Genomic DNA, 25,378 nt, shown 5'->3' on the forward strand with positions numbered 1-25,378 from the left:
AGGCAGACTTCGGGAGAGGTAACAACAAAAAGTGGCCAAGCAGAGGCTATTAGCCAAATTCATTACCCATGGGATGGCCTCACGGGACCTTGCATTCATGTCATACTACAGGTGACCCCATTGCACTATACACACACAGACAAACAGACATACAGGCACTTCTACACACACACACTTTACTACAGACACATACACTCACGCAGACCCTCTCTCATAGGCTCACACACACCCTCTCACAGACTTATACTCCTTTACACTCACACTCACATACATACACACACTCTCTCACAGACACTCATAACCCCTGTTCCCCTCCCCTTCGCCACACACACACACACAACCTTTTGTGGGGTAAATTTGTACTTGCAGTATTACATTTTATGTTGCTCAAAACTGCATGAATCCATGTAAGATTGTGTAAATCCGTTTTTTAGATTAGAATCAGTCTGACCATTGCGGCACAGACAGCCTCAAACAGGGAAACTCACATCTTCAATACATTATCGGTGCCGACGTGACACCAATTGTTAAAGTTCACTTGAGAATGTAACTTTTTTAAAAAAAAAACTTTTGTCATTTACATATGGAAAAAACTGAAACCAGCATGGTCATTCTAAAAGATGAGAGACTTTAACAAACAATCCAGGTCTTTTTCAATATGTAATTTCAGTTACATCACACTGGAAACTTTTGCTATAAATTCTGCGTCTTACAATCTTATTCTACACAACCACCTGATGAAGGAGCAGTGCTCTGAAAGCTAGTGCTTCCAAATAAACCTGTTGACTATAACCTGGTGTTGTGTGATTTTTAACTTTGTCCACGCCAGTCCAACACTGGCATCTCCAAGTCATTCAAAATATTTAACCTTGTCCCCTAAAGGCTTAAAATAACTGTTGGTGATGATAGAATGTTTGAGATTGAATGACATTCCTATGTCAGCTACTCGATCTCCATTGGGTGTGGTACATGCTGATAATATCTTTCTTTTTGTCTCCCGATTAAAGATATTTTAGATTCTACTTGCCTTCGCTCTTTCCAAACAAATAATTTACTTCCTTAGCCTGTCTGCGGGGTCCTTTGCCCGACCTGTCTTCTGAAGCCAAATGCAGGAAATTATGTTCTGTCCTGTTCTTCTCCATTACTCCCCTTACCGAATGAATTCCTTGCATCCCATTTTCCAAACGCTTTGTTTGCCAAGTGACTTCAATGACCGGCATTCCTGCTAGGAACAGATGAAATAGGGGTCAGATGCCGCAGTCAAGCCCCCAACTTAATTTTCACGTCAATCTATGACTTCCTCAACTTTTCGGACAATAGAATGGGTGGTACGGGTCATTTCCACCGCTGCTTAAAGGGATCCTTGCTTGGGCTCATTTAAAATGCTGCAATGATTTGGAACAAATTTTACTGATAGTTTATTTTGAGAAACTAATTGATTCTAAAGTCTTTGCAGTGAATCAGAAAAAAGATACTTCAAGGCATGAAGCCTTTCTATAATTGAGCTCGTTATGCCTGTTTGAAAATGATAACTAATTAGTTCCATTCCCCTGCTTTTCTTCATAACCCTCCAAATAGTCAATAGAGCTGAAAGTCTTTGCCTCTGGCAAATTCCAGCTATCTTCAGTCCAGACTGCAGCTGAGGTCAGAGTTGTTCATGTGACTGCTTCTATCACATTGTTCATGCACACAGGTTTGGACTTTGGGATTGCACCATGTTAGTAGACGGTGAGTTAGCTTTTGTTGGTAGAGAGATTGAGTTTCAGAGCCACGAGGTCATGCTGCAGCTGTACAAAACTCTGGTGCGGCTGCACTTGGAGTATTGCGTACAGTTCTGGTCATCGCATTATCGGAAGGATGTGGAAGCTTTGGAAAGGGTGCAGAGAAGATTTACTAGGATGTTGCCTGGTATGGAAGAAAGGTCCTATAAGGAAAGGCTGAGGGACGTGAGTCTGTTTTCGTTAGAGAGAAGGTTGAGAGGTAACTTAATTGAGACATATCAGAGGGTTAGATAGGGTAGACAGTGAGAGCCTTTTTCCTCGAATGGTGATGGCTATCTCAAGGGGAAATAGCTTTAAATTGAGGATGATAAACTTAGGACAGATGTCAGAGGTAGTTTCTTTACTCAGAGAGTAGTAGGGGCGTGGAACGCCCTGCCTGCTACAGTAGTAGACTCCCCAACTTTAAGGGCATTTAAATGGTCATTAATAAACATATGGATGAAAATGGAACAGTGTAGGATAGATGGACTTCAGATTGGTTCCACAGGTAAGCACAGCATCGAGGCCAGAAGGGCCTCTACTGCGCTGTAATGTTCTATGTTCTATGATTGACCCAGATAGCATGTCTCCCCCAAGTTTAGGGTCTCATTGACTGCATTCATACTATCATGCAGACCCACCCAGGCTGACTCACAACCTTTAGAAATAAAGGAGAAAAATTTGCAGTGCTATCAGGAAAGAGACAGTACTATGAGACTAATTGGACAGAACTTTGAAAGAGCCAACACAGCCAAGTGGTCTCCCCTTATGTTGTATAATTCACAAATCCCAAGGTTTAAACTCCATTTATATATAATTCGTGCTTGATCACCACCAACATATCAAACAGGTCTGTACCCGTTTTCCACGCAGAATATATAACGTGGTTGTTGCTATGCCAACTGAAATATTCAAATCCTTTTCCTTCCTCCCCTGGGGCAGTTCTGCTCCCATGCAAAAGGAGCAGTATACCAAGCACTGACTTTCACAGTGACTGCTGTAATATTTTTGGGAAAGTTGTTTTGCTCATTTGCACCCTCTGCTGGAAGAATCCCATCCCAGTACTCAAACGAAGCTTTCCCACAGTGTAGAACATGCAACAAAGGAATTTTTTTTCTCTCAAAACACGAGATGGCCATGAGACTGACATCCTCCAGCAATATGGCATGAGACTGCAATCTTATGTGATACTGTCGAGAAGTTCAAGACAGTTCGTAGGCTTGGAAATCAAATATGTATGACTCTCCTAACATTTTATATCTGAAAGTCTGTTTTTTTTGGCATTGCCCTTTTTAACTGTCTGTTCTTGAGATCTGAAAGGAATTTGCCATGTTCCAGATGCTACAGTTTTTGTGTAATTTCAACAATGGTGTTGTCAGATTTTAGCTTTTTTTCATCTTGCTACAAAACAATAATGTAAAACTGGGACTTTTGAAAATTCTGAAATTTCGACTCTAAAAAAGGAATGTCTTAACAGTTCCCTAAATATGATTGATCTTAAAAATATCAAATATTTTAACTAATGGTTTTGGATTTATCAATTTTACAGAAATGTTGGATTTAATCAGATTTCAGACAAAAACATGACCAGTTTCTCTGATTTTTTTGTCCAATATTTTTGTCCCAAACTATTGAGATGTAAATGTGGGAAAGTATTTCAGGACAATTCATTTTTGCAGGTGGTAACATCCAAAATGTCAAAAGGCTGATTCATGTTGTTTTAAAATATAAGTCCAGGGAATGATAGAACATCTTATGCATCCTCATAATAGAGAGTTCACAGGGAAAAGATGGCAAGTGGTATGTGAAAGAATCAAGCGTGGGAGCAGGGATGTCTTGCTGAAATTGTACAGGGTCTTGGTGAAACCATATCATGGGTCTTACAATTTTGGTTTCCTTATCTGAGGAAGGATTGTCTGGTTGTGAAGAAATGCAACAATGGGTTACCACACTGAATCGTGGAAATGGCAGAACTGACTTATGAAGAGAGTTAAGACTATATTCACTAAAGTTTAGAAAATGAGGGGTGATTTCATAGAAGCCTAAAAAATTCTAAAGGGATTAGAAAGATCAAATGCAGATTGTTCCCAATTGTAAGGATTGCAAAACCAGGGGTCACAGTCTAAGGATGCAGGGTAGGCGATTTAGCTTTGAGGAGGAGAAATTTCTTCACCCAAGAGCATTTGAGGTCAAAATATTGAATGCCTTCAAGGAGTTAGGAGGGGCTAAAGGAATAAAAGTGTGTTGGAAGAAACATGTTTGGGGAACAAGGTACTGAAATGGATGATCAGCTATGATCATATTAAATGCCTCCTATTTTCAAAAATACTGGAGTCAGGAAAAGTCCCAGATGATTGGAAAATCGCTGCTGTAACCCCCTTGTTCAAGAAAGGATCAAGACAAAAGATGGAAAATTATAGGTTGATTAGCCTAACCTCGGTTATAGGAAAAATTCTAAAATCCATTGTTAAGGATGAGATTTCTAAATTCTTGGAAGTGCAGGGTTGAATTCGAACAAGTCAGCATGGATTTAGTAAAGGGAGTCATGCCTGACAAACCTGTTAGAATTCTTTGAAGAGGAAACAAGTAGGTTCGACCTGGGAAACCCAGTGAATGTTATCTACCCAGACTTCCAAAAGGCCTTTCATAAGGTGCCTCACAGGAGGCCGCTGAGTAAGGTGAGGGCCCATGGTGTTCGAGGTGAGCTACTGGCATGGATTGAGGATTGGCTGTCTGACAGAAGGCAAAGAGTTGGGATAAAAGGTTCTTTTTCAGAATAGCAGCTGGTGACAAGTGGTATCCCGCAGGCTTCAGTGTTGGGGCCCCAGCTGTTCACTTTATATATAAATGATCTGGATGAAGAGACTGGGGGCATTCTGGCAATGTTTGCCAATGATACGAAATTAGGTGGACAGGCAGGTAGTTCTGAGGAGGTGGGGAGGCTACAGAAAGATTTAGACAGTTTAGGAGAATGGTCCAAGAAATGGCTGATGAAATTCTATGTGAGCAAATGTGAGGTCTTGCACTTTGGAAAAAAAACACAGGCACGGACTATTTTATAAATGATGAGAAAATTCATAAAGCCAAAGTACAAAGGGATCTGGGAATGCTAGTACAGGATTTTCTAAAGATTGACTTGCAGGTTGAGTAGTGGTTAAGAAAGCAAATGTAATGTTGTCATTTATTTCAAGAGGGTGGAATGTAAAAGCAGTGAGTGGCTACTAAGACTTTATAAAGCTCTGGTCAGGCCCGATTTAGAATACTGTGTCCAGTATTTGGGCTTCACACGTCAGGAAGAACATACTAGCACTGGAGCGTGTCCAGATGATCCCTGGAATGGTAGGCCCAACATACAATGAACGGCTGAGGATCCTGGGATTGTATTCATTAGAGTTCGGAAGGTTGTGGGGTGATCTAATAGAAATTTGCATTGCTTAGAAAGGGTGGACGCAGGGAAATTGTTTCCATCAGGCGGGGATACGAGGACTCGTAGGCACAACCTTAGAATTAGAGGGGGGCAATTTAGAACGGAAATGAGGAGACATTTCTTCAGCCAGAGAGTGGTGGGCCTGTGGAATTCACTGCCATGGAGCACAGTGGAGGCTGGGACATTAAATTTCTTCAAGGCAGAGATTAATAAATTCTTAATCTCACAAGGAAATAAGGGATATGGGGGGAGTGCATGTAAAAGGCATCAAAATGCCCATCAGCCATGGTGGAGTGGATTCGACTGGCTGAATGGCCTTACTTCCATTCCTAATTCCTATGGTCTTATGGAATTTGGCAGATGGAGTTTAGCATGGATTTTGGTTGGAAAAATAAAAAGGCAGAGGGTGGTATGGTGGCTCAGTGGTTAACACTGCTGCCTCACAGTGTCAGGGACCCAGGTTCAATTCTCGCCTCGGAGTTTGCACATTCTCCTGTAGTGTTAGGCGCATTAGTCAGGGGTGAATGTAGGGGAATGAGTCTGGGAGGGTTGCTCTTTCAAGGGTCGGTGTGGACTTATTGGGCCGAAGGGCCTGTTTCTGTACTGTAGGTAATCTAATCTTTGGTACAGAGGGATCTGGTTGTCCTCATTCATGAGGTGCGGAAAACTATTATGCAGGTACCCTCAAAGATCAGCAAGGTGGCTTTTGTGTGGAGCCACAGAAAATGGGAGAGATACTAAATGAATATTTTGCATCAGTATTTACTGTGGAAAAGGATATGGAAGATATAGACTATAGGGAAATAGATGGTGACATCTTGCAAAACGTCCAGATTACAAAGGAGGCAGTGCTGGATGTCTTGAAATGGTTAAAAGTGGATAAATCCCCAGGACCTGATCAGGTGTACCCGAGAACTCTGTGGGAAGCTAGAGAAGTGATTGCTGGGCCTCTTGCTGAGATATTTGTATCATCGATAGTCACAGGTGAGGTACCGGTTGGCAAACGTGGTGCCACTGTTTAAGAATGGCGGTAAAGACAAGTCAGGGAACTAGACCAGTGAACCTGACCTCGGTGGTGGGCAAGTTGTTGGAGGGAATCCTGAGGAAAGGCAAGGACTGATTTGGGATAGTCAACATGGCTTTGTGCGTGGGAAATCACGACTCAGAAACTTGATTGAGATTTTGAAGAAATAACAAAGAAGATTGACGAGGGCAGAGCAGTAGATGTGATCTATATGGACTTCAGTAAGGCGTTGGACAAGGTTTCCCCATGGGAGACTGATCAGCAAGGTTAGATCTCATGGAATACATGGAGAACTAGCCATTTGGATACAGAACTGGCTCAAAGGTAGAAGTCAGAGGGTGGTAGTGGAGAGTTGTTTTTCAGACTGGAGGCCTGTGACCAGTGGAGTGCCACAAGGATCGGTGCTGGGTCCTCTACTTTTTGTCATTTACATAAATGACTTGGATGCGAGCATAAGAGGTAGAGTTAGTAAGTTTGCAGATGACACCAAAATTGGAGGTGTAGTGGACAGCGAAGAGGGTTACCTCAGATTACAACAGGATCTAGACCAGATGGGCCAATGGGCTGAGAAGTGGCAGATGGAGTTTAATTCAGATAAATTCGAGGTGCTGCATTTTGGGAAAGCAAATCTTAGCAGGACTTATACACTGAATGGTAAGGTCCTAGGGAGTGTTGCTGAACAAAGACACCTTGGAGTGCAGGTTCATAGCTCCTTGAAAGTGGAGTCGCAGGTAGATAGGATAGTGAAGAAGGCGTTTGGTATGTTTTCCTTTATTGGTCAGAGTATTGAGTACAGGAGTTGGGAGGTCATGTTGTGGCTGTACAGGACATTGGTTAGGCCACTGTTGGAATATTGCGTACAATTCGGGTCTCCTTCCTATCAGAAAGATGTTGTGAAACTTGAAAGGTTTCAGAAAACATTTACAAGGATGTTGCCAGGGTTGGAGGATCTGAGCTACAGGGAGAGGCTGAACAGGATGGGGCTGTTTTCCCTGGAGCGTCAGAGGCTGAGGGGTGACCTTATTGAGGTTTACAAAATTATGAGGGGCATGAATAGGATAAATAGACAAAGTCTTTTCCCTGGGGTTGGGGAGTCCAGAACAAGAGGGCATAGGTTTAGGGTGAGAGGGGAAAGATATAAAAGAGACCTAAGGGGCAACTTTTTCATACAGAGGGTGGTACGTGTATGGAATGAGCTGCGAGAGGATGTGGTGGAGGCTGGTACAATTGCAACATCTAAGAGGCATTTGGATGAGTATATGAATAGGAAGGTTTTGGAGGGATATGGGCTGGATGCTGGCATGTGGGACTAGTTTGGGTTGGGATATCTGGTCGGCATGGACCAAAGAGTCTGTTTTCATGCTGTGCATCTCTATGACTCTATGAGGTACAGGGGACTTTGAGAAAGACAAATGGAATTTGGTATTTATTGGCTACAGGAATTAAGTATAATAGACAAGTGTTGTTGCAACTTTTGTTGAGATTGCAAAGGAGTACTGCATATAGTTTTGGTGTCCTTACTTAAGAATGTAATTGCACTGGAGACAGTTCAAAAAATTCACTGGATTAATTCCAGAGATAAAAGCCTTACACTATGAGAAAGTTGAACAGTATAGGCGTATTCTCACTAGAATTTAGAACAAATTGAGGTACATTGAAATAGGTTGGTAAAGGGGATTGTCAATGTAGCCATAGTTAGGTGGATTTTTCCCCTTATTATGACAAGCAGGCAATAAAGTTGACTTGATGCCAACATGAAATCAGCAATGGTGGTTTTAAATAGCAGAGCACACTTCACAGGCTGAATGACCTCCTTCTAGTTCTTATGCTCTTTGAAGTTGAGGTGAAGGGGCAGTGATTGAATGCAATAAGATTAGATTACTTACAGTGTGGAAACAGGCCCTTCAGCCCAACAAGTCCACACCAACCCACCAAAGCGCAACCTACCCAGACCCATTCCTCTACACCTAACACTACAGGCAATTTAGCATGACCAATTCACCTAACCTGCACACATTTTTGGAATGTGGGAGAAAACCGGAGCACACCCATGCTGACACGGGGAGAATATGCAAACCCCACACAGTCAGTCCCCTGAGGTGGGAATTGAACCTGGGTCTCTGGTGCTGTGAGGCAGCAGTGCTAACTACTGTGCCACCCATAAGACTGAAGGTGTAGTGGGAGATAGAGAAATTGCTGGAGAAAGTCAGCAGGTCTGGGAGTTTCAATGGAGAGGAGCAGAATTAAAGTTTTGAGTACAGTTACTCTTCTTCTGAACTTCATTTGAAATATCACTGGACTTAAAACATTAACTCTGCTTTCTCTGCTGCCAGCTCTGATCAATTTCTCCAACAAGTTCTGTTTTTGTTTCAGATTTCCAACATTTGCAGTTCTTTGTTTTGTGAAATGGGAAGAATAGTCACAAAGCATATTTGTAAGAAGCTCTCATAGAGCTGTCACTTTGCATGATACTTGGATGAGAATCTGAAGCATTTTAAATCTGGTAAAACTACCCCCATATCCAGGAATAACATTCAAATCTGGTCAAGTCCCAGCCAGGTCCAAGAACTGCGCTCCATTAATATGCAGAGTTGAAACTCAGCCATGATCATATTGGAACTAGTTTGATGAGCAATATGGGCTACTCCAGATCCTATCGAGATTCCTATTGTCAGTAAAGTATTACTATGCTCAGATCGATAATGCTTCAAACAGAGTTTATTGACAAAAGCTTTTGGGCAATGTCAAGTCCTCAAAGGGGTGCCTGGACTTCTCATCAAAAAGAGCCTGGGCTGGTTTATTTATACAATTTTATGAATCTACAAGTTACGTGTACACTTCTCTAGAAACTGCCTTTCTTCGCGATTGTTGTTGTCAGCAGATGTTCCAACTTGATAGCCTTTGTCCATCTTGATTTGATTCTTCCACCAGATGTTAAGTGCAGTATTCACAAGCTCTTCTGCAAGTGCCTCCTTGCCTTCTGTCCTCCTTCATTCGGTTTGCTGTACTTCCATTCACAAGGTCGATACAAGTTTATGCTCATTTTGTGACTCACTAACATTACTACAGATAACAGTGGAGTCTTCCTGTGATATTATCATGTGTTAATTACATTGCTACAAGATCTTAAATATTAACTCTTCCCTCTCTGTCTTCACTGATTGCCTTAGGATGAAAAATTAGCAGGAGGGAGGCAATGGCAATCACTCACTATTAAGTATTATTGTTCACCTAGAAGATGTGGAGGTGCCGGTGTTGGACTGAGGAGGACAAAGTTAAAAATCACATAACACCAGGTTATAATCCAACAGGTTTATTTGGAAGCACCAGCTTATTTGCCCCTTCATTCAGATAACTAGTGGGGCAAGATAATAAGACATAATTTATAGCAAAAGATCACAGTAACACCCATAAGACTGAAGGTGTAGTGGGACAAACTTATGTGTCTATGGGGTGAATTTGCATTTGCAAATACATTCTATTTTGTTCAAAAAGCACACAACCTGTAGGCAGGGTAAAAACAATGACTGCAAATGCTGGAAACCAGATTCTGGATTAGTGGTGCTGGAAGAGCACAGCAGTTCAGGCAGCATCCAAAGTGCAGCAAAATCGATGTTTCGGGCAAAAGCCCTTCATCAGGAATAAAGGCAGTGAGCCTGAAGCGTGGAGAGATAAGCTAGAGGAGGGTGGGGGTGGGGGGAAAGTAGCATAGAGTACAATGGGTGAGTGGGGGAGGGGATGAAGGTATAGGTCAGGGAGGAGAGGGTGGAGTGGATAGGTGAAAAAGGAGATAGGCAGGTAGGACAAGTCATGAGGACAGTGCTGAGCTGGAAGTTTGGAACTAGGGTGAGGTGGGGGAAGGGGAAATGAGGAAACTGTTGAAGTCCACATTGATGTCCTGGAGTTGAAGTGTTCCGAGGCGGAAGATGAGGCGTTCTTCCTCCAAGCGTCTGGTGGTGGGGGAGCGACGGTGAAAAAGGCCCAGGACCTCCATGTCCTCGGCAGAGTGGGAGGGGGAGTTGAAATGTTGGGCCACGGGATGGTGTGGTTGATTGGTGCGGGTGTCCCGGAGATGTTCCCTAAAGCGCTCTGCTAGGAGGCGCCCAGTCTCCCCCATGTACAGGAGACCGCATCGGGAGCAACAGATACAATAAATGATATTAGCGGATGTGCAGGGAAAACGTTGATGGATGTGGAAGGTTCCTTTAGGGCCTTGGATATGGGCACAGGTTTTGCAGTTCCTGCAGTGGCAGGGGAAGATGCCAGGATGAGAGGGTGGGTTGTAGGAGGGCGTGGACCTTACCAGGTAGTCACAGAGGGAACGGTCTTTGTGGAAGGCGGAAAGGGGTGGGGAGGGAAATATATCCCTGGTGGTGGGGTCTTTTTGGAGGTGACGGAAATGTCGGCGGATGATTTGGTTAATGCGAAGGTTTGTAGGGTGGAAGGTGAGCACCAGGGGGGGTTCTGTCCTCGTTACGGTTGGAGGGGTGGCAGTCAGTCCATGTGACATTTTACTGCTCCTCGGCTGCTGACTGAACTGTGCTTTTCCAGCACCACTAATCCAGACATTTTATAAATTCCTACTTAGGAAATAGAACCAGTCTGGCTCCCGATTGGGATACAGACAGACTATAACCTCACACCTTTAATGTATTATCTGAGCTGAGACATCACCCATTTTTATAAAACCTTAAGTACCTCGAGAGAATGTGATTGGAAAGGAGTTCTGGGACTTAAATTTTAAATGAGCTGAAACCCCCGTAACCCATTCGAAAAGATATAAGACAGGAAAGCAGTCTAGGTTTGTTCAATATATTGTTTCAGTTGAACAACATTGAGATCTTTTGCTACAAGTTCTGTGTCTTATGATGCTGTTCCACAACTACCTGATGAAAGAGCAGCGCTTTGAAAACCAATGCTTCCAAGTAAACCCATTAGACTATAACCTGGTGTTGCGTGGTTTAATTTGGACAATTAAGAGTCGGATCAGCCATGACCCTATTGAGCAGCCCCGAAGGGCAGAGTGGCCTCCTCGTTCCTAATTACCGGCACGCTTTTTATTTGGCAACACGAACGTTTCTTTTCTCTTAAACGAACTGAAGTGTACAACAGAAGCGCGACCTCCTCAAACCCCCTTCACGGCGGAATGACCTTCGCCCCGCAAACAACCGACCTGAAAGGTTGGCGACGCCGTCCGCCATTTTGAAACGCCCGTCACGCGCCCCAACGGCCGCGGCGCGCGGGCTCGGCTCCCACCCCCCATTTGAAACGGCCCTGGCCGTTGGCGGGAGCGCTGGGGGGGGGGGAGGGGAAGGGAAAGGCGGTTGGTTGCTGGTTGCCCGGAGCAACGCCTCCCTTTCTCCCTCCCAATCCGGGGGACCAGCAGCTCCTAGCGGCGGAGGCGGGTATTGGCGGCGAAGGCGTCCATCTTCTCTCAGACCCACACACACACACACACAGATATTATAGATGTACAAAGACGGTTAAAAAAAGTAAATAAACGGCGGCAGAAAAGCGACGGCGTCCATCACGGAAGGTAAAATAGAACGAATTGCGAAGTGTGTAGAGGTACGAGGAATAATGGCCGCCATTTTGTTGGGTATGAATAGGCTATTTCTAACGTACATCCAACAGGTGGCTCCGTGGCGCAATGGATAGCGCATTGGACTTCTAGCGGTTTGAAGGGATTCAAAGGTTCCGGGTTCGAGTCCCGGCGGAGTCGGTACTTTTTTTTCCCGCCTTTGTCCCTTCAATTACAAAATTCAAAATTTTCCACCAATTTATACTTCATTAGCTTCCTGAAAAGAAGCAGAGACAAAAATTAACTCATTTCCCACTGACTAACAGCTAATGAGGCCACGATTTATTCAGCTGCTTCATTGATGAAAAAAGAGACAAATACATAATTTTCACACTCAATTCTTATTTATTAATGAATAATGACTCTCAGTATTTTTAAAACTACACCCCCCCCCCCCAAAGAATGGGAACTAAAAGATCCCCCCCCCCTCAAAGAATGGGAAATAAAAGATGACAAATCTCCTCTCAATTTATAATTCATTAGCTTCACGAAAAATTCTTTAATTCTCACAGATCTACAATGAATAAGACCATAATGGCCAATTAGCTCCCTCAGTTATTCACTACATTGTTGTTGCTTCATGCTACTAAAATCAAATTATGAAAAATAATTAGTTTCCCCAATGTATATAGGTCGATCAACCCTTATTTACTGAGGAATATTAAACATCTCCCCCTCCCACAACCCCAATCAGAAATAAAATACGAATCAGGTTTGCACTAATGTTGCTTCAAATCACTGCAAGGAATCACTTGCACCTCAGCATTGCATGGAATAAAAATAAATATTGAATGTTATTTCACATGGAATCCCCACAGTGTGGAAGCAATGTTAAAAATCACACAACACCAGGTTATAGCCCAACAGGTTTAATTGGAAGCACTAGCTTTCTGAGCGCTGCTCCTTCATCAGGTGGTTGACCTGATGAAGGAGCAGCGCTCAGAAAGCTAGTGCTTCCAATTAAACCTGTTGGACTATAACCTGGTGTTGTGTGATTTTTTTAACTTGGTACACTCCAGTCCAACACTGGCATCTCCAAAGTGTGGAACAGGTCATTTAGCCCATGAAGTCCACACCAACCCTCCAAAGAGTATCCTATCCAGACCCGCCGGCCTACCCTAACTCTGTAATCTCCCGTCACCCTATCCCTGTCTCCTTCCACCTTTTTACTAGGCAGATATCATTATTGTTCTGCAGCAATCCGTCTGTTCAAAATAACCTTTTGTGATCTGCAAAACCTAGTTTCAGCTGTCAGATGGTGAGCACAGTTTTGCAGTTCAGGATCGCTCCTGCTGATGGTGCTGAGCCAGAAGGTAATTAAATATCCTTCCGCACAAAAGATGGTTGATAACAATTGGAGTGTGTGAAATTTTTGGCCTGGGTTGGAAATGGGCAGGGACCACCGTAAGAATGCGGGAAATGGAAACAGAAGTAAACCATTTTGTGGTCCACTCAGGCAAACGATAATTGGGCTTCAACTCATCAGCCCACCAAACCTCAATTGACAGCATCTTCTAAAATCATGATTTCTACTGCCGAGAATAACAAGGGAAGCATAGGAGCATCTGAACACCACTGCCTGCTGGTTCCTCTCTAAGTCATGCACTGCTTTGAAAAGATGCCATTGTTTCTTTAACATCAGTAGGCTCAAAATTCTCTTTTGAGCAGCTGTATGGGTGTATCTGTTCCAGATGGACTGAAGAGGCTCATCATCACCTTTTTAAAGGCAATTACGAAAGACAACAATTAAGTCTCAGCGAGTTTTGAGAAGATTTGTAGCTCTACAACCAACAAAACTAATGTCATTTACAAAATACCGTGCAAAAACTGTAACGAACACTACACTGGACAAACAGGCAGAAAACTAGCCACCAGGATACATAAACATCAGCTAGCCACAAAATGACATGACCCTCTTTCACGAGTATCCTTACATACAGATAAGGAAGGACACCACTTTGAATGGGATAATACATCCATCTTAGGACAAGCCAAATAGAGACACACACGAGAATTCCTGGAAGTATGGAATTCCAACCGGAACTCTTATCAACAAACATATCAAGTTAGACCCCATCTACCACTCCCTGAGAAAAAGAACAGAAAATGACATCACTACAGGAAATAACATCACCAACCTAAAGAAACCCAAACATATAAATAGAAGGCAGGAATCATGTACACTACTTCACCTGAGGCCCGCTGAAGATGTTACCTAATAGGGTGACGAAACATCTGGAAATGAACCTCCCAGCTCAGTGAGCAAACCTACATCCAAGACAACAAATGCTGGCCTTGCCAGCAATGCTATCACTCATGAATGAGTAAAACCAAAAAGTGCCTTCCTACCTTATCCTTTGATTCCTTCATTATCCTTAATTTTACTATTGACTGAGCATCTTTAGTGTAAAGAATCCCAAAGGTTTACAACCTTCTCTGCACAAAGAAATGGTAACTCATCTCAATTGTAAATGGCTGACTCTCATTCTGACATTTTGACTCGTATGTACTAGATTCCCAAACCAAAAGTAACTTCCTTCCAGCGTCCACCCCTTCAATCCTGTTAAGGAAGGAGATGGAGATTTGGAATAATAGGCACAGGAAGTGACAAATGGTGTTCTATTTTACATTTTCAACTTTGCGTCATATTTATCAATGGCTTTGACCAAAGGATAGAGAGTCCAATATCCAAATTTGTAAATTAAGCCAAATTAAGAGGAACAGTCAGTGATCCAGCTGTGTAACAGGAAAGTTGCAAAGAGTCATGAACAAATTAGGTGAGTGGGAACAACTATGGCAAGTGGAGTTTAACATGAACAAGTGTCAGTTCATCCACTTTCAACTCAAGAAAGATAAACCAGAGTGTCTTCCAGAAATAGTGGAAACCTAGGAACTGCATGAAAGCCAAAAAGATTTGGGAGACTCAGCTATTTAAAGCTGATGCTTAGAGAAAAGAGAAGCTGAAAGTCAAAGGGCATGAAGTTATAGCTTCATTTGTATCACCTTTTAGTCAGGTTCCACATGGAGTGCATTCAGCTTTGGGAATTTCACTTCAAATGATATATTGATCTTGAAGTGAGTGCAGTGCAAATGCACCAAAATTATCCTGTTTCTCTGTTTATAGTTTCCATAGCAACAGACAAGTTTGTGTAACTGGATCTGCAAATGGTGAGGCATAATGCCTTCAAGATGTGGCATGTAATTGATTGGCTGTGATGACATCACAGAATACAATCCTTACACTGTGGAAACAGGTCCACACTGACCCTCCAGGGTGTAACCCACCCAGACCCAGCACCTAACCTACACATCCATGGACACTATGGGCAACTCACCTAACCAGAGCACCCTTAGGGAAACCCATGCAGAGGCTGGAATCGAACCTGGATCCCTGCTACTCTGAGGCAGTGTACTAACCACTGAGCCACTGTGTCACCCATGTATGTATATACAAGTATCCCCTTCTTTTTGAATGTTCGCTTTATGCAATTTTGTTTTTACAAGTGAGCTACATTAGTACCTGTTTTCGCAAATCCGAAGAGAATTTTCACTTTTACAAAAAACAGCAATACTTTTTCCCAGATAAATCATGCACTTTCACTTTATGCTTGCGAAAGGTTTTCTGGGAACACTGTACTTTCGGATGCGGGAGCTACCTGTATCCAGAGATCTTCTATATAGTGAGCTGGCTACAGGGTTGCAGTCTCAAGGGTGCACATGCATCTGCTACAAGCACATACCTGCTAGCAAGCTCTGATGTGAGTGGATACTAACAACTGTGAGGCAGTTGTTGATAGCTGTGACCTCTGGAGCTTGACTATTTAGAAGGGAATCTGAAGAGGCGAGCAGAAGTGGAAAGCTCAGCTGGCTGAAAAGAAGGCCCAGCGAAAATGGAGGTCAGAAGATCATGCACCTTCTCAACTGATTGTCTTTTCCCTGCAGCAATGCGGCAGAGACTTTGCTACGAGAGTGGGGCTACTGAACCACATCAGGCCATGCTTAACACAGAGTTGACCAACACAGTGCACACCACCTTCTGATTAGGTAGGCTTCCACAGATTAGTTGGCTGGACATCTCACTTATTAATTGGCTATGAATGGTAACTAATCGACTCGTGGAAATAAGAATTCTGTTCTGAAAGTTCTTGTGGCGCAGTGGCACTGTTCCTGCTTCTGAGTGAGTAAGCCTGGGTTCAACTCCTAGCATAATCCAAAAACATGTAATAGTATCCCTAAATAGGTTGATTAGAAAATATCTAAGCATTTTGTTATTTGACATATTTATATTCAGCTTTATATTGAAGAGTGATGTGAAGCAGATTGACCAGAGCTATTTTATATCAGCAGACATTTCTAACATGAAGTACTGAATTGCTTTGGCTAAATGTTTGCCCAATTTGCAATTTTTTAAAAGTACTACTGATGGTGACCTCACTTAGTGATGTAATGTAATTTAAAGCTCATTCTTAGATGGATAGTTAATCAAGTTACCTTTTTAAGCAACAAAATAATCAGAGAGCTATTCGAACGTGGCCTTTAATTACTGATTGTATACGTATTGCAAACAACAAAAACTTAATGAATGATCATTTCCTATTAAATGTAAGGACAGCACAGCTTGAAGCATTAGAAAATTCTGTACAATTTTCAAATTACTTGAAAATTACAGAGAATTGTTTAAAAGACGCTGGGGAATACTGGTTTAACAAACACTGCATTTTGCATGTGTGTGTTACCTAATTCACATAATTAATTTAAAAATCACACAACACCAGGTTATAGTCCAACAGGTTTAATTGGAAGCACACTAGCTTTCGGAGCGTTGCTCCTTCATCAGGTGATTGTGTCATCAGGACAATCACGTGATGAAGGAGCGTCGCTCTGAAAGCTAGTGTGCTTCCAATTAAACCTGTTGGACTATAACCTGGTGTTGTGTGATTTTTAACTCTATACACCCCAGTCCAACTCTGGCATCTCCAAATCATCACATAATTAATGTTTGAGGGCACCTAAAGGATGAATGATTGTGCAAACTGCAAATTATTTTATCTTATCTTCCATCTACTCCTTTTAACCTGCAGTACAGGTTTTTGACTCTCAATATGCTTGCAGTTGTAAGGGGCTCATTGAGTGCAGTGGTAATAACCCTATCTCTGAGCCAGTGCCCACCTGCTCTGAGATGTGCAATTACATATCTAAGCAGGTTGATGAGAAAGTATCTACCTGCTGTTGGCAAGAAATAAGTTGAACATGGGTATGCACATTGAAGGCCACTGCTGCCTCACAGCACCAGGGTCCCAGGTTCAATTCCAGCCTCGGGTGACTGTCTATGTGGAGTTTGTACATTCTCCCTGTGTCTGTGTGAGTTTCCTCCCACAGTCCAAACGTGTAGGTCAGGTGAATTGGCCGTGCTAAATTGCCCATAGTGTTAGGTACATTAGTCAGAGGGAAATGAGTCTGTGTGGGTTACTCTTTGGAGGGTCAGTGTGGACTTGTTGGACCAAAGGGCCTGTTTCCACACTGTAGGGAATCAAATCTAATATTTGGTTTTTGTTTGATATGTGTGTATTCCCAACCAGGCCATGAGGGGGAGCCCCATCCCTGTCTCAAGGGATGACAGTTGCTCACTGCTCTCTATAGCCTCAACAACAACAACTTAGACATCACTAACTTAATAAAATATCTCAGAGTGCATGGTATTTTCTGAGAGGACAGTCTACTCTTGACTGCCCTTGCACAAGAATACTTCTGTACTTTCCCATCAAGTGCCATGCAACAATCAAAAGTGAATTGTGGCCTGAAATTATTTTCCTTAATAATGAATACATTCCGCTTGTTAGAATGCAAAGTCCTTTCATGCTGAAGAAATATCGCATTTCAGGACAGCAAGGAGCCAGCTCTGCTTAGGTAGGCTGAGACGTTTTCACTGGAGCTTGAGGGGTGACCATTTAGAGGTTTATAAAAAAATTGTGGGGCATAGATAAGGTGAATAGCAAATATCTTTTCCCCAAGATGGGGGAGTTCAAAACTAGGGGGTTCATGTTTTTAAGGTCAGAGGAGAAAGATTTAAAAGAATATAAGGAGCAATGTTTTTTAAACAGAGAGTGGTTAGTGTGTGGAATTAACTGCCAGAGGAAGTGCTGGATACAGTTATGATATTTAAAAGGCATTTGGGTAAATACATGAATAGGAAAGCTTTGGAGGGATATAGGCCAAATGCAGGCAGGTGGGATTAGTTTAGTTCGAGACATGGTCAGCGCAGACTAGTTGTTTCCATGCTGTATGGCGCTATGACTCTATATATGCCCATAGGTTGCATTTACTCCTGACTGGAGTCTCCAGGGCAAGTCTAACGAATTGGCAACTCAGTGAGTCCATTTTTTGAGCAGGAGGGAGGTCTGATACAGGCTGACATTGATTTAAGATATGTAAAAAGGAAATTATATAATCCATTCCTTAAAATATCCCCCCTATATTATTTTGCCCCCATTCTGCCCATCCACTGTGGAAAACACTTCATTGGTAGCATCAATGGAAGGGCAGAGCCTTCTGATATCTTATTCATTTGCTAATTTTCCACAGCTAAGTCTAATGTCAGTCAACAAATAAACAGCACAGAAAATGCAAGGTATTGAGATGAAGACAAGTTTTGTCCTCACATGCTCTACTTATCAGCAGAGGGTCAGTAATAACTTCGGTCAATGTTCCCTTTCTTGAACCAATGTGTCACTGAATCATAGAATGTGATGGTACAGGCCATTTGTCCTGTCATGTCTGTGCCTGCTCTCTGCAAGATCATTTCACCTGGTATCACTCCTCTGCCTTTTCCCTATGGCCCTGCAGATTTTTTCAGATAGTTGACCAATTTCTTTCTAATCTGCCAACACCCCACACTCAGTGTGTTCCAGATCCTAACTGACATCCCTGCCATTGACTTCTAGACCTGCAATTAGTCTTTGGACTGACTAGTTTGAATAATGTGAGTATTCATTGAAATTACCAATAGAGCTATAATGTAACATGTAGAACTTATTTTTAATCTAACAAATGAAGCTAAAGGTTTGTTCAATAGTAATTGTATAATCATAGAGATGTACAGCACAGAAACACACGCTTTGCTCCAACTCGTCCATGTTGACCAGATATCCTAGATAAGTCTAGTCCCATTTGCCAGCATTTGGCCAAGTTCCGTCTAAACCCTTCCCATCCAGGTGCCTTTTAAATGTTATTATTGTACCAGCCCCCACCACTACCCCGGAAGCTCATTCCATAGACACAGCATCCTCTTCTTGAAAATGTTGCTCCTTAGATCCCTTTTAAATCTTTCCCCTCTCACCTTAAACCTACGCCCTCTAGTTTTGGACTCGCCCATCCAGAGAAAAGACCTTGCCTATTTACCCTATCCATGACCCTAATGATTTTGTAAACCTCTATAAGGTCCCCTCCAATGTCTGATGCTCCAGGGAAAGTAGCCCCAGCCTATTCAGCCTCTTCCAAAGCTCAAACCCTCTAATCCTGGCAACATGCTTATACATCTTTTCTGAAGTCTTTCTAGTTTCACAACATCCTTCTTATAATAGGGCGACCAGAACTGCATGCAGTATTCCAAAAGTAGCCTAACCAATGTCATAGAGTCACATAGTCCTTCAGCACAGAGACAGATCCTTTGGCCTAAACTGGTCCACGCCAACCAAAATGTCCATCCATACTAACCTCATTTCCCTGCACTTGGTCCACATACAGTACTTCTAAATCTTTCCTATCCATATATTTGTTTAAATGCCTTTTAAATGTTGATAATGTATCCATCTCAACCACTTCCACTGACAGCTCATTCCATTTGCGCATCACCCTCTGTGTAAAAGAAAAGTTGCCCCTCAGGTTCCCTTTTATTCATTCTCCCTATCCATGCCTCTCATGATCTTATCACTCTACAAGGTCCCCCCCACCCCAGACTCCTATGCTTGAAAGAAAAATGTTCTAGCTTGACCAACCTCTCCTGAGAACTCAGACCATTGAGTCCAGGCAACATCCTCGTAAATGTCTTGTGTACTCTTTCTAATTTAAGAATATCCTTCCGATAAGAAGGTGACCAAGACTGAACACAATATTCCAAGTGTGGCCTCCCCAACTTCTTGTAGAACTGCAACATAACTTCCAACTTTCTATACTCAGTGCCCTGACTGATGAAGGCCAGTGTGCCAAAAGCCTTCTTCACTCCCCTGTCTACCTATGACTCCACTTTCAGAGAACCATGCACCTGAATATCAAGATCCCTCAGTTCCACTATACTCCTTAAGGCCCTACCATTCACTATGAAACTTCTACCTTGATTTGACTTTACAAAATGCAAGACCCGCGCACTTATCTATGTTAAACTCCATTTGTCATTTCTCGGCACACTTCCCCAGTGATGAAGGTTCTGTTACAATTTCTGATAACCTTCCTCACTGTTCACGATACTGCCCATTTTAGTGTCATCTGCAAACTTACTAATCATATCTTGTACATTCTCATCCAAATCATTGATATAGATAATAAATAATAATGGGCCCAGCACCAACCCATGAGGCACTCCACTAGTCACAGGCCTCCAGTTTGACAAGCATCCTTCCACTATTACCCTCTGTTTCCTACCATCAAGCCAATTTTAAATCCAGTTTGCCAGCTCCCCCTGGATTCCAGTATGATCTAACTTTCCAGAGCAGCCTGCCATGTGGAACTATATCAAAGGCCTTACTGAAATCCATATAGACTACCGCCCTGCCCTCGTCAACCTTCCTGGTCACTTCATCGAAGAACTCTCACAAATTTGTGAGGCATGATCTCCCACTCACAAAGCCATGCTGACTACTAATTAAACCCTGTCTTTCCAAATGCGCGTATATCTTATCCCTCAGAATCTTTTCAAGTAACCTACCTATCACAGATGTTAAGCTTACTGGTCTATAATTCACTGGCTTTTCTTCGTAGCCCGTCTTGCATAATGGCACCAACACTCACTACCCTCCATGGGACCTTACCCATGGCTAACGACGATGTTCTGTACAGCCGCAACACGACCTTCTGACTCCTGTACTCAATGCACTGATCAATAAAGTATGCATATAAATGCCTTCTTCAGTAATCTCAGAAATTCTCTAACATAATATTTCACTATGAACTTTAAACTGTAAGCTTCAATCAGTAAATGTCAATTTGGAAGATCCCAGATTTAATTCCCCTGTTCATGTTGATTTGATAGCAGGCGTGTGAGACTGGATACACACTACCAAGGGAAATTTAAACCATGACTTTTGATACTCTATCTCGTGGTCCTTTCTGAAATGAGCAAGTATGAAGTCATCCATTTTGGTAGGAATAATAGTGAAAAGGACTATTACTTGAATGGTAAAATATTGCAGCATGCTACAGTGCAGAGCAACCATGGTGTCCTCATTGAAGGAATCACAGAGGGTGATCTGCAGGTGCAAAAGATAATTAAGAAGACAAATGGAATATTGTCCTTTATTGCTAAAAGGATTGAGTTTAAAAGCAGGGAAGTTATATTGCAGCCGTATAGGGTACTGATGAGGCTATGCCTGGAGTACTGTGTGAAGTTTTGCTCTCCTTACTTGAGAAAGGAGGTTCACCAGGTGGATTCTGGAATTGAGGTGGTGGGCTTATGGGGAGAGACTGAGTTTATATTCATTGGAATTTAGAAAATGAGGGGGAATTTTATAGAAACATATAAAATTATGAAGGGAATAGACAAGATAGAAGTAGAGAGGATGTTTGCATTGGTGGGTGAAATGGGTTATGGTGAGAGGGTGGGTAAGTGAAGCACAGGCCACGCAAAAATCAGCCATTATCTTATTGAATGGCAGAGCAGGCTTGAAGGGCCGGATAGCCTACTCCTGGTCCTGATTATCATGTTCTTATTTTGGATGTTGGCTTCAGACAAACTGATAGCACAAAATGCTACAAATGAATCAGCTCACACTGTCTAATACTGCATAGTCCATCAGCAAGAGTAACTTTCAACAGAGAAGTGATTCTATATGGTGCTCCTGATCTCTGACCTTAAATGTGATAGATCAGTGGAAATCCCAAGGGACCTGCATAAATGCTGTTAATTGCAATTTACCTACAACCTTTCTGATTTCTTGCTAGAATCCCAGCCCTAAAGTCTTTCCAGGTGTGTATGTGTTTAAAAAGTTATTCAATGAGTGAATGGTTTGAATTTAGAGGAAAGGCTGTCACTGGATGACACTGACTAATGCAGCTGTGCTGCCTGCTCCCTGCAATACTTCAAGGCACCTGTGATCTTGTGCCTTTTTAATTGGTGTCTGTGCCACCGATTAATGCCCACATTCTGCTGACTTAAGAATGGATAGTATGATCGAAACCAGGTTGAGCTGCTGAAATGGCAGTCCTATTAATCAATTTTTTAAAAATAAAATATAATTCTTGGAAGTTTCAAGTGGTTTGACTGTGGATATTTGTTTGTTCCATTGTGTGATTGCTCTTGGGAAGAAATTGTTGGAAGTATCTTGTTAAAATTCTTGGAAACAAATAGTCTTTGTAGTTTGTGCATGTGGCTGACTTGTTTTCTTATTATTGGAGGACACCAGGTATTTGTTTTTGTTCCTGCTAGTTCATTTCGGCCATGCTCAATTGCCCCATATTGCTCAGTGATGTGTAGGCTAGATGCATTAATCAGGGGAAATGTCGAGTAATAGGATAAGGAAATGCATCTGATGGGATAGTCTTTGGAGAATTGGTGTGGACTGTAGGCACTCTATGATTCCATATGTTATACAAGATGGTTAGTCTTTCTCCCCACCCCCCCACCTAGCTGTAGTGATTCCTGTCCCATATCTTTGATCAAGGATGTAACATTCCCATGCAGAATTGTACAGCATGTCTTTAAATCTCTTCAAACTTACTTATATTAAAGAATTTCTCATGCAACTTACATATTCCAGGATTGGACAAACAAATGTTTGGTAAGCTGTAACTTTGAGCTTTTTGTTGGAATACCAAAGAATTCTCCTCAGAAACACAGGAGTCCAGTTTTATTGAATATTGTCTGTTAATGTAGAATTCCCATTCAAGACAATTTTTAACATTGAATGCCAAGTATGGTTGTGTACCTATTGAATAAATTGACTATAGACCTTAGTGATATCTATTACAGGATATTTTTGATGGTAGTGCACATGATGTAAAATATTTTAGCATTGATCTCCATCATCCATTTGTTCTGCTACATTTTGCAGTTCCAGAAGACCATCATGCGGTAAATCAATATTCGTCAAGTTTTTCCCAATGCATAAACTACACAAGATTCTGTTTTTCAATATTCTGTTTTTTAACTTCTTAGGAGAGTTGTTTCTGGATGTCAAGAAAGTAACGGGCTTGGCACAATTCCCTCAGTCGCCCAGGAGAGGATGATTTCCTATCATACTATGTCCTCTGTGGATGTAGGTTTGCTCGCTGGGCTGAAAGATTATGATATGTTGAGAATCCCACCCAGTTGTTCAGCACATGTTACAAACAAGTGCTGAGAAAAAGAAATAGCTGTGATCTTCATTTGGGCCATTTAGATTAACTATAACTGCAGAGTTGAGCCTGAAAAAGGTGTTGTTTTCAGATGACATTCAACTTGGCCCTCAATGAGATCCTGCTGCCTTTAATGGACCAGAAATTGCATATGTGTTACCACTGTTGAAAACCTGTGATGTTACTTTTCTGCTAAGACATAAAGCAATAACATAAATACTATTTTGTGAGACTGGGGTTCTGGTTGTACTGAGGCAATGGTCATATTGAGGCAGTGGCTATAATGGGTAAGTGGTCACATTGCTGCCATTGCGCCAAAATTAACTTTGCTTTCTATCTGTGAGGTTCTCCTGCATCTCTCCTAACCCTGTGCAGTTCCCTCCTGTGAAGCTTTCTCTATACCTCTCCTGTCTCTGTGAATTTCACCCTTATTTTTGTGTTGTATATCGATAATAAATGTTTCCCAGGTTTTTAAAACACTGGATACTGCCAATCCCCCAGTAAATTTGAAGTACTAAGCAAATATCACACTTATTGAGCATTAGGAAGATTGATGTACTAAAATTATCATGCCCTGATTAAATGAATTTTGGGTACTGCAGTATTGGATCATTAAAGTTCAATGAAACATTTCAACAAAATAATAATACAGTAAAACACCTGCTCATCTTCCATCTTGGCACCCCAAATGGAGCAACCTTACTGAGCAACATCCATCAGTAGATGTCCTTTGGCTCAAGGAATAGGTCACACAAAGTTATTAATAGGTTCCTTGTGTCAAATCTGTCGAATGACAAGCCTTGAACTACGAGAGCCAGAGACTCACTATTATCATTATGGTGTTATCCACAACTGTGGTAAGAGTAACCAGCCTATGAATTCCTGGCTCATCCCTTTTCCTAGTTTTGTATAAGATAAAGTCAGCATAGTCACAGAGGACCCATAGACTGCTCTCTCATTAGAGAGAGACAACTGCTAGTGAGTTTAATCTGAGGGTCATCACCACTCAAGCGAGATTGAGAAAGCATGAACTTTGTGCTGACCTTGAGTGTAATACATCTTTCGGTCCTTTCGCACGTTTCCTGTCTTTTAACATTTTTATAGCTGTACACTCTCCTTCCCGGTTACCTGAGCCTTCTACAATTTTTCACTTTCAATCCAATTAACTTTTTAATACAGATTTTTCATTGTAATTTTGTTTGAATTTGGGGCTAAGTGGTAAGTTGAATTATTTTCACTTGGTTAAATAAAACAAACATCATACTTTATTTTGTGTGCATATGAACTTAGAAACTCCACTGAAGGGAATTTGTTCAGGGGTAGAGGTTGTGAAATCCATGATGGAGGTATTACCAGAAAGATATTTCTGAATCGGGTGTAAGTGTCCCCTTGTCATCCCAGTTGGTTTGAGTCTAAAAGTACATTCAGGATGGTTCTACGTTCCATCATCAACCAGTCTGTACTGTTTCCTGATTTCAGCCAATCCGCTATTTGGTTCGTAGGCCAAAGATGAGACAGTTAACCAGTGCTTATGACTGTAGTCTGGTGACCACTGCCAAAGAGTTCATGGGGGTCATATTCATGTAATATAGGTGATAACTGTTGTGATATCACTTCAAGAGAATATTCAAATACTTACTTATCATCACACAACCAGATATAAAAAAGCATGTGACCATTTGGCTGTGTTGCTGTGGGTGTTAGTTGTGTGTTGAATCCCAAGAATAGACCTGTTAGTTGAGCTCTCCATTAAAATGTAGGCACGAGAGTTGTAGCCTTCACATAGATAGAAACCTACTTATAGTTCACCAATCCTGTGTGTGATTGGTTCATTTGTATGAAGAAGCTAAAAACACAACAGCTATGAGTTGGTAGTCTGTTTATTGTCTCAAGGAATACAGGATTGAATTTTACCAAAAACCTACACAGTGTCAATTTTGGTGAGTTCCATGAAGAGTTTCTCCCCAAGAGCTTTAGTGAGTGTTTTCATACAATTCTTCACAGCTAATCTCATTGTCTACGCACCATACCTCTATGGCACC

At 42.0% G+C, this 25,378-nt stretch overlaps 2 protein-coding genes and 1 non-coding gene across 7 annotated transcripts in view; 2 read left to right on the plus strand and 1 right to left on the minus strand.

Moving 5' to 3' along the window:
- LOC132835801 (breast cancer anti-estrogen resistance protein 3 homolog) overlaps positions 1-11,453 on the minus strand; it is a 51,667-nt gene extending 40,214 nt beyond the window's left edge. The window contains exons 1-2 of one of the 4 annotated variants that reach the window (XM_060854873.1): positions 11,385-11,453; positions 1,155-1,222 (exon numbers count right to left, since the gene is read on the minus strand). In XM_060854873.1, the coding sequence (XP_060710856.1) occupies positions 1,155-1,222; positions 11,385-11,412 (96 nt within the window). In that variant the 5' untranslated portion in view covers positions 11,413-11,453. Of the gene's footprint in view, positions 1-1,027; positions 1,239-11,384 lie in introns of those variants that run through there. The other 3 variants (XM_060854877.1, XM_060854874.1, XM_060854876.1) reach the window with 3 other exon arrangements.
- notch3 (notch receptor 3) overlaps positions 1-25,378 on the plus strand; it is a 406,903-nt gene that overhangs the window by 9,956 nt on the left and 371,569 nt on the right. The gene's annotated exons all lie outside the window — the stretch shown is intronic.
- trnar-ucu (transfer RNA arginine (anticodon UCU)) lies at positions 11,848-11,933 on the plus strand. Its single transcript is given in 2 exon segments — positions 11,848-11,884; positions 11,898-11,933. It is a non-coding gene; the product is annotated as a tRNA-Arg (tRNA).

Source organism: Hemiscyllium ocellatum, chromosome 45 (assembly GCF_020745735.1).
Source record: "Hemiscyllium ocellatum isolate sHemOce1 chromosome 45, sHemOce1.pat.X.cur, whole genome shotgun sequence".
In the NCBI taxonomy this organism is placed as follows: domain Eukaryota; kingdom Metazoa; phylum Chordata; class Chondrichthyes; order Orectolobiformes; family Hemiscylliidae; genus Hemiscyllium; species Hemiscyllium ocellatum.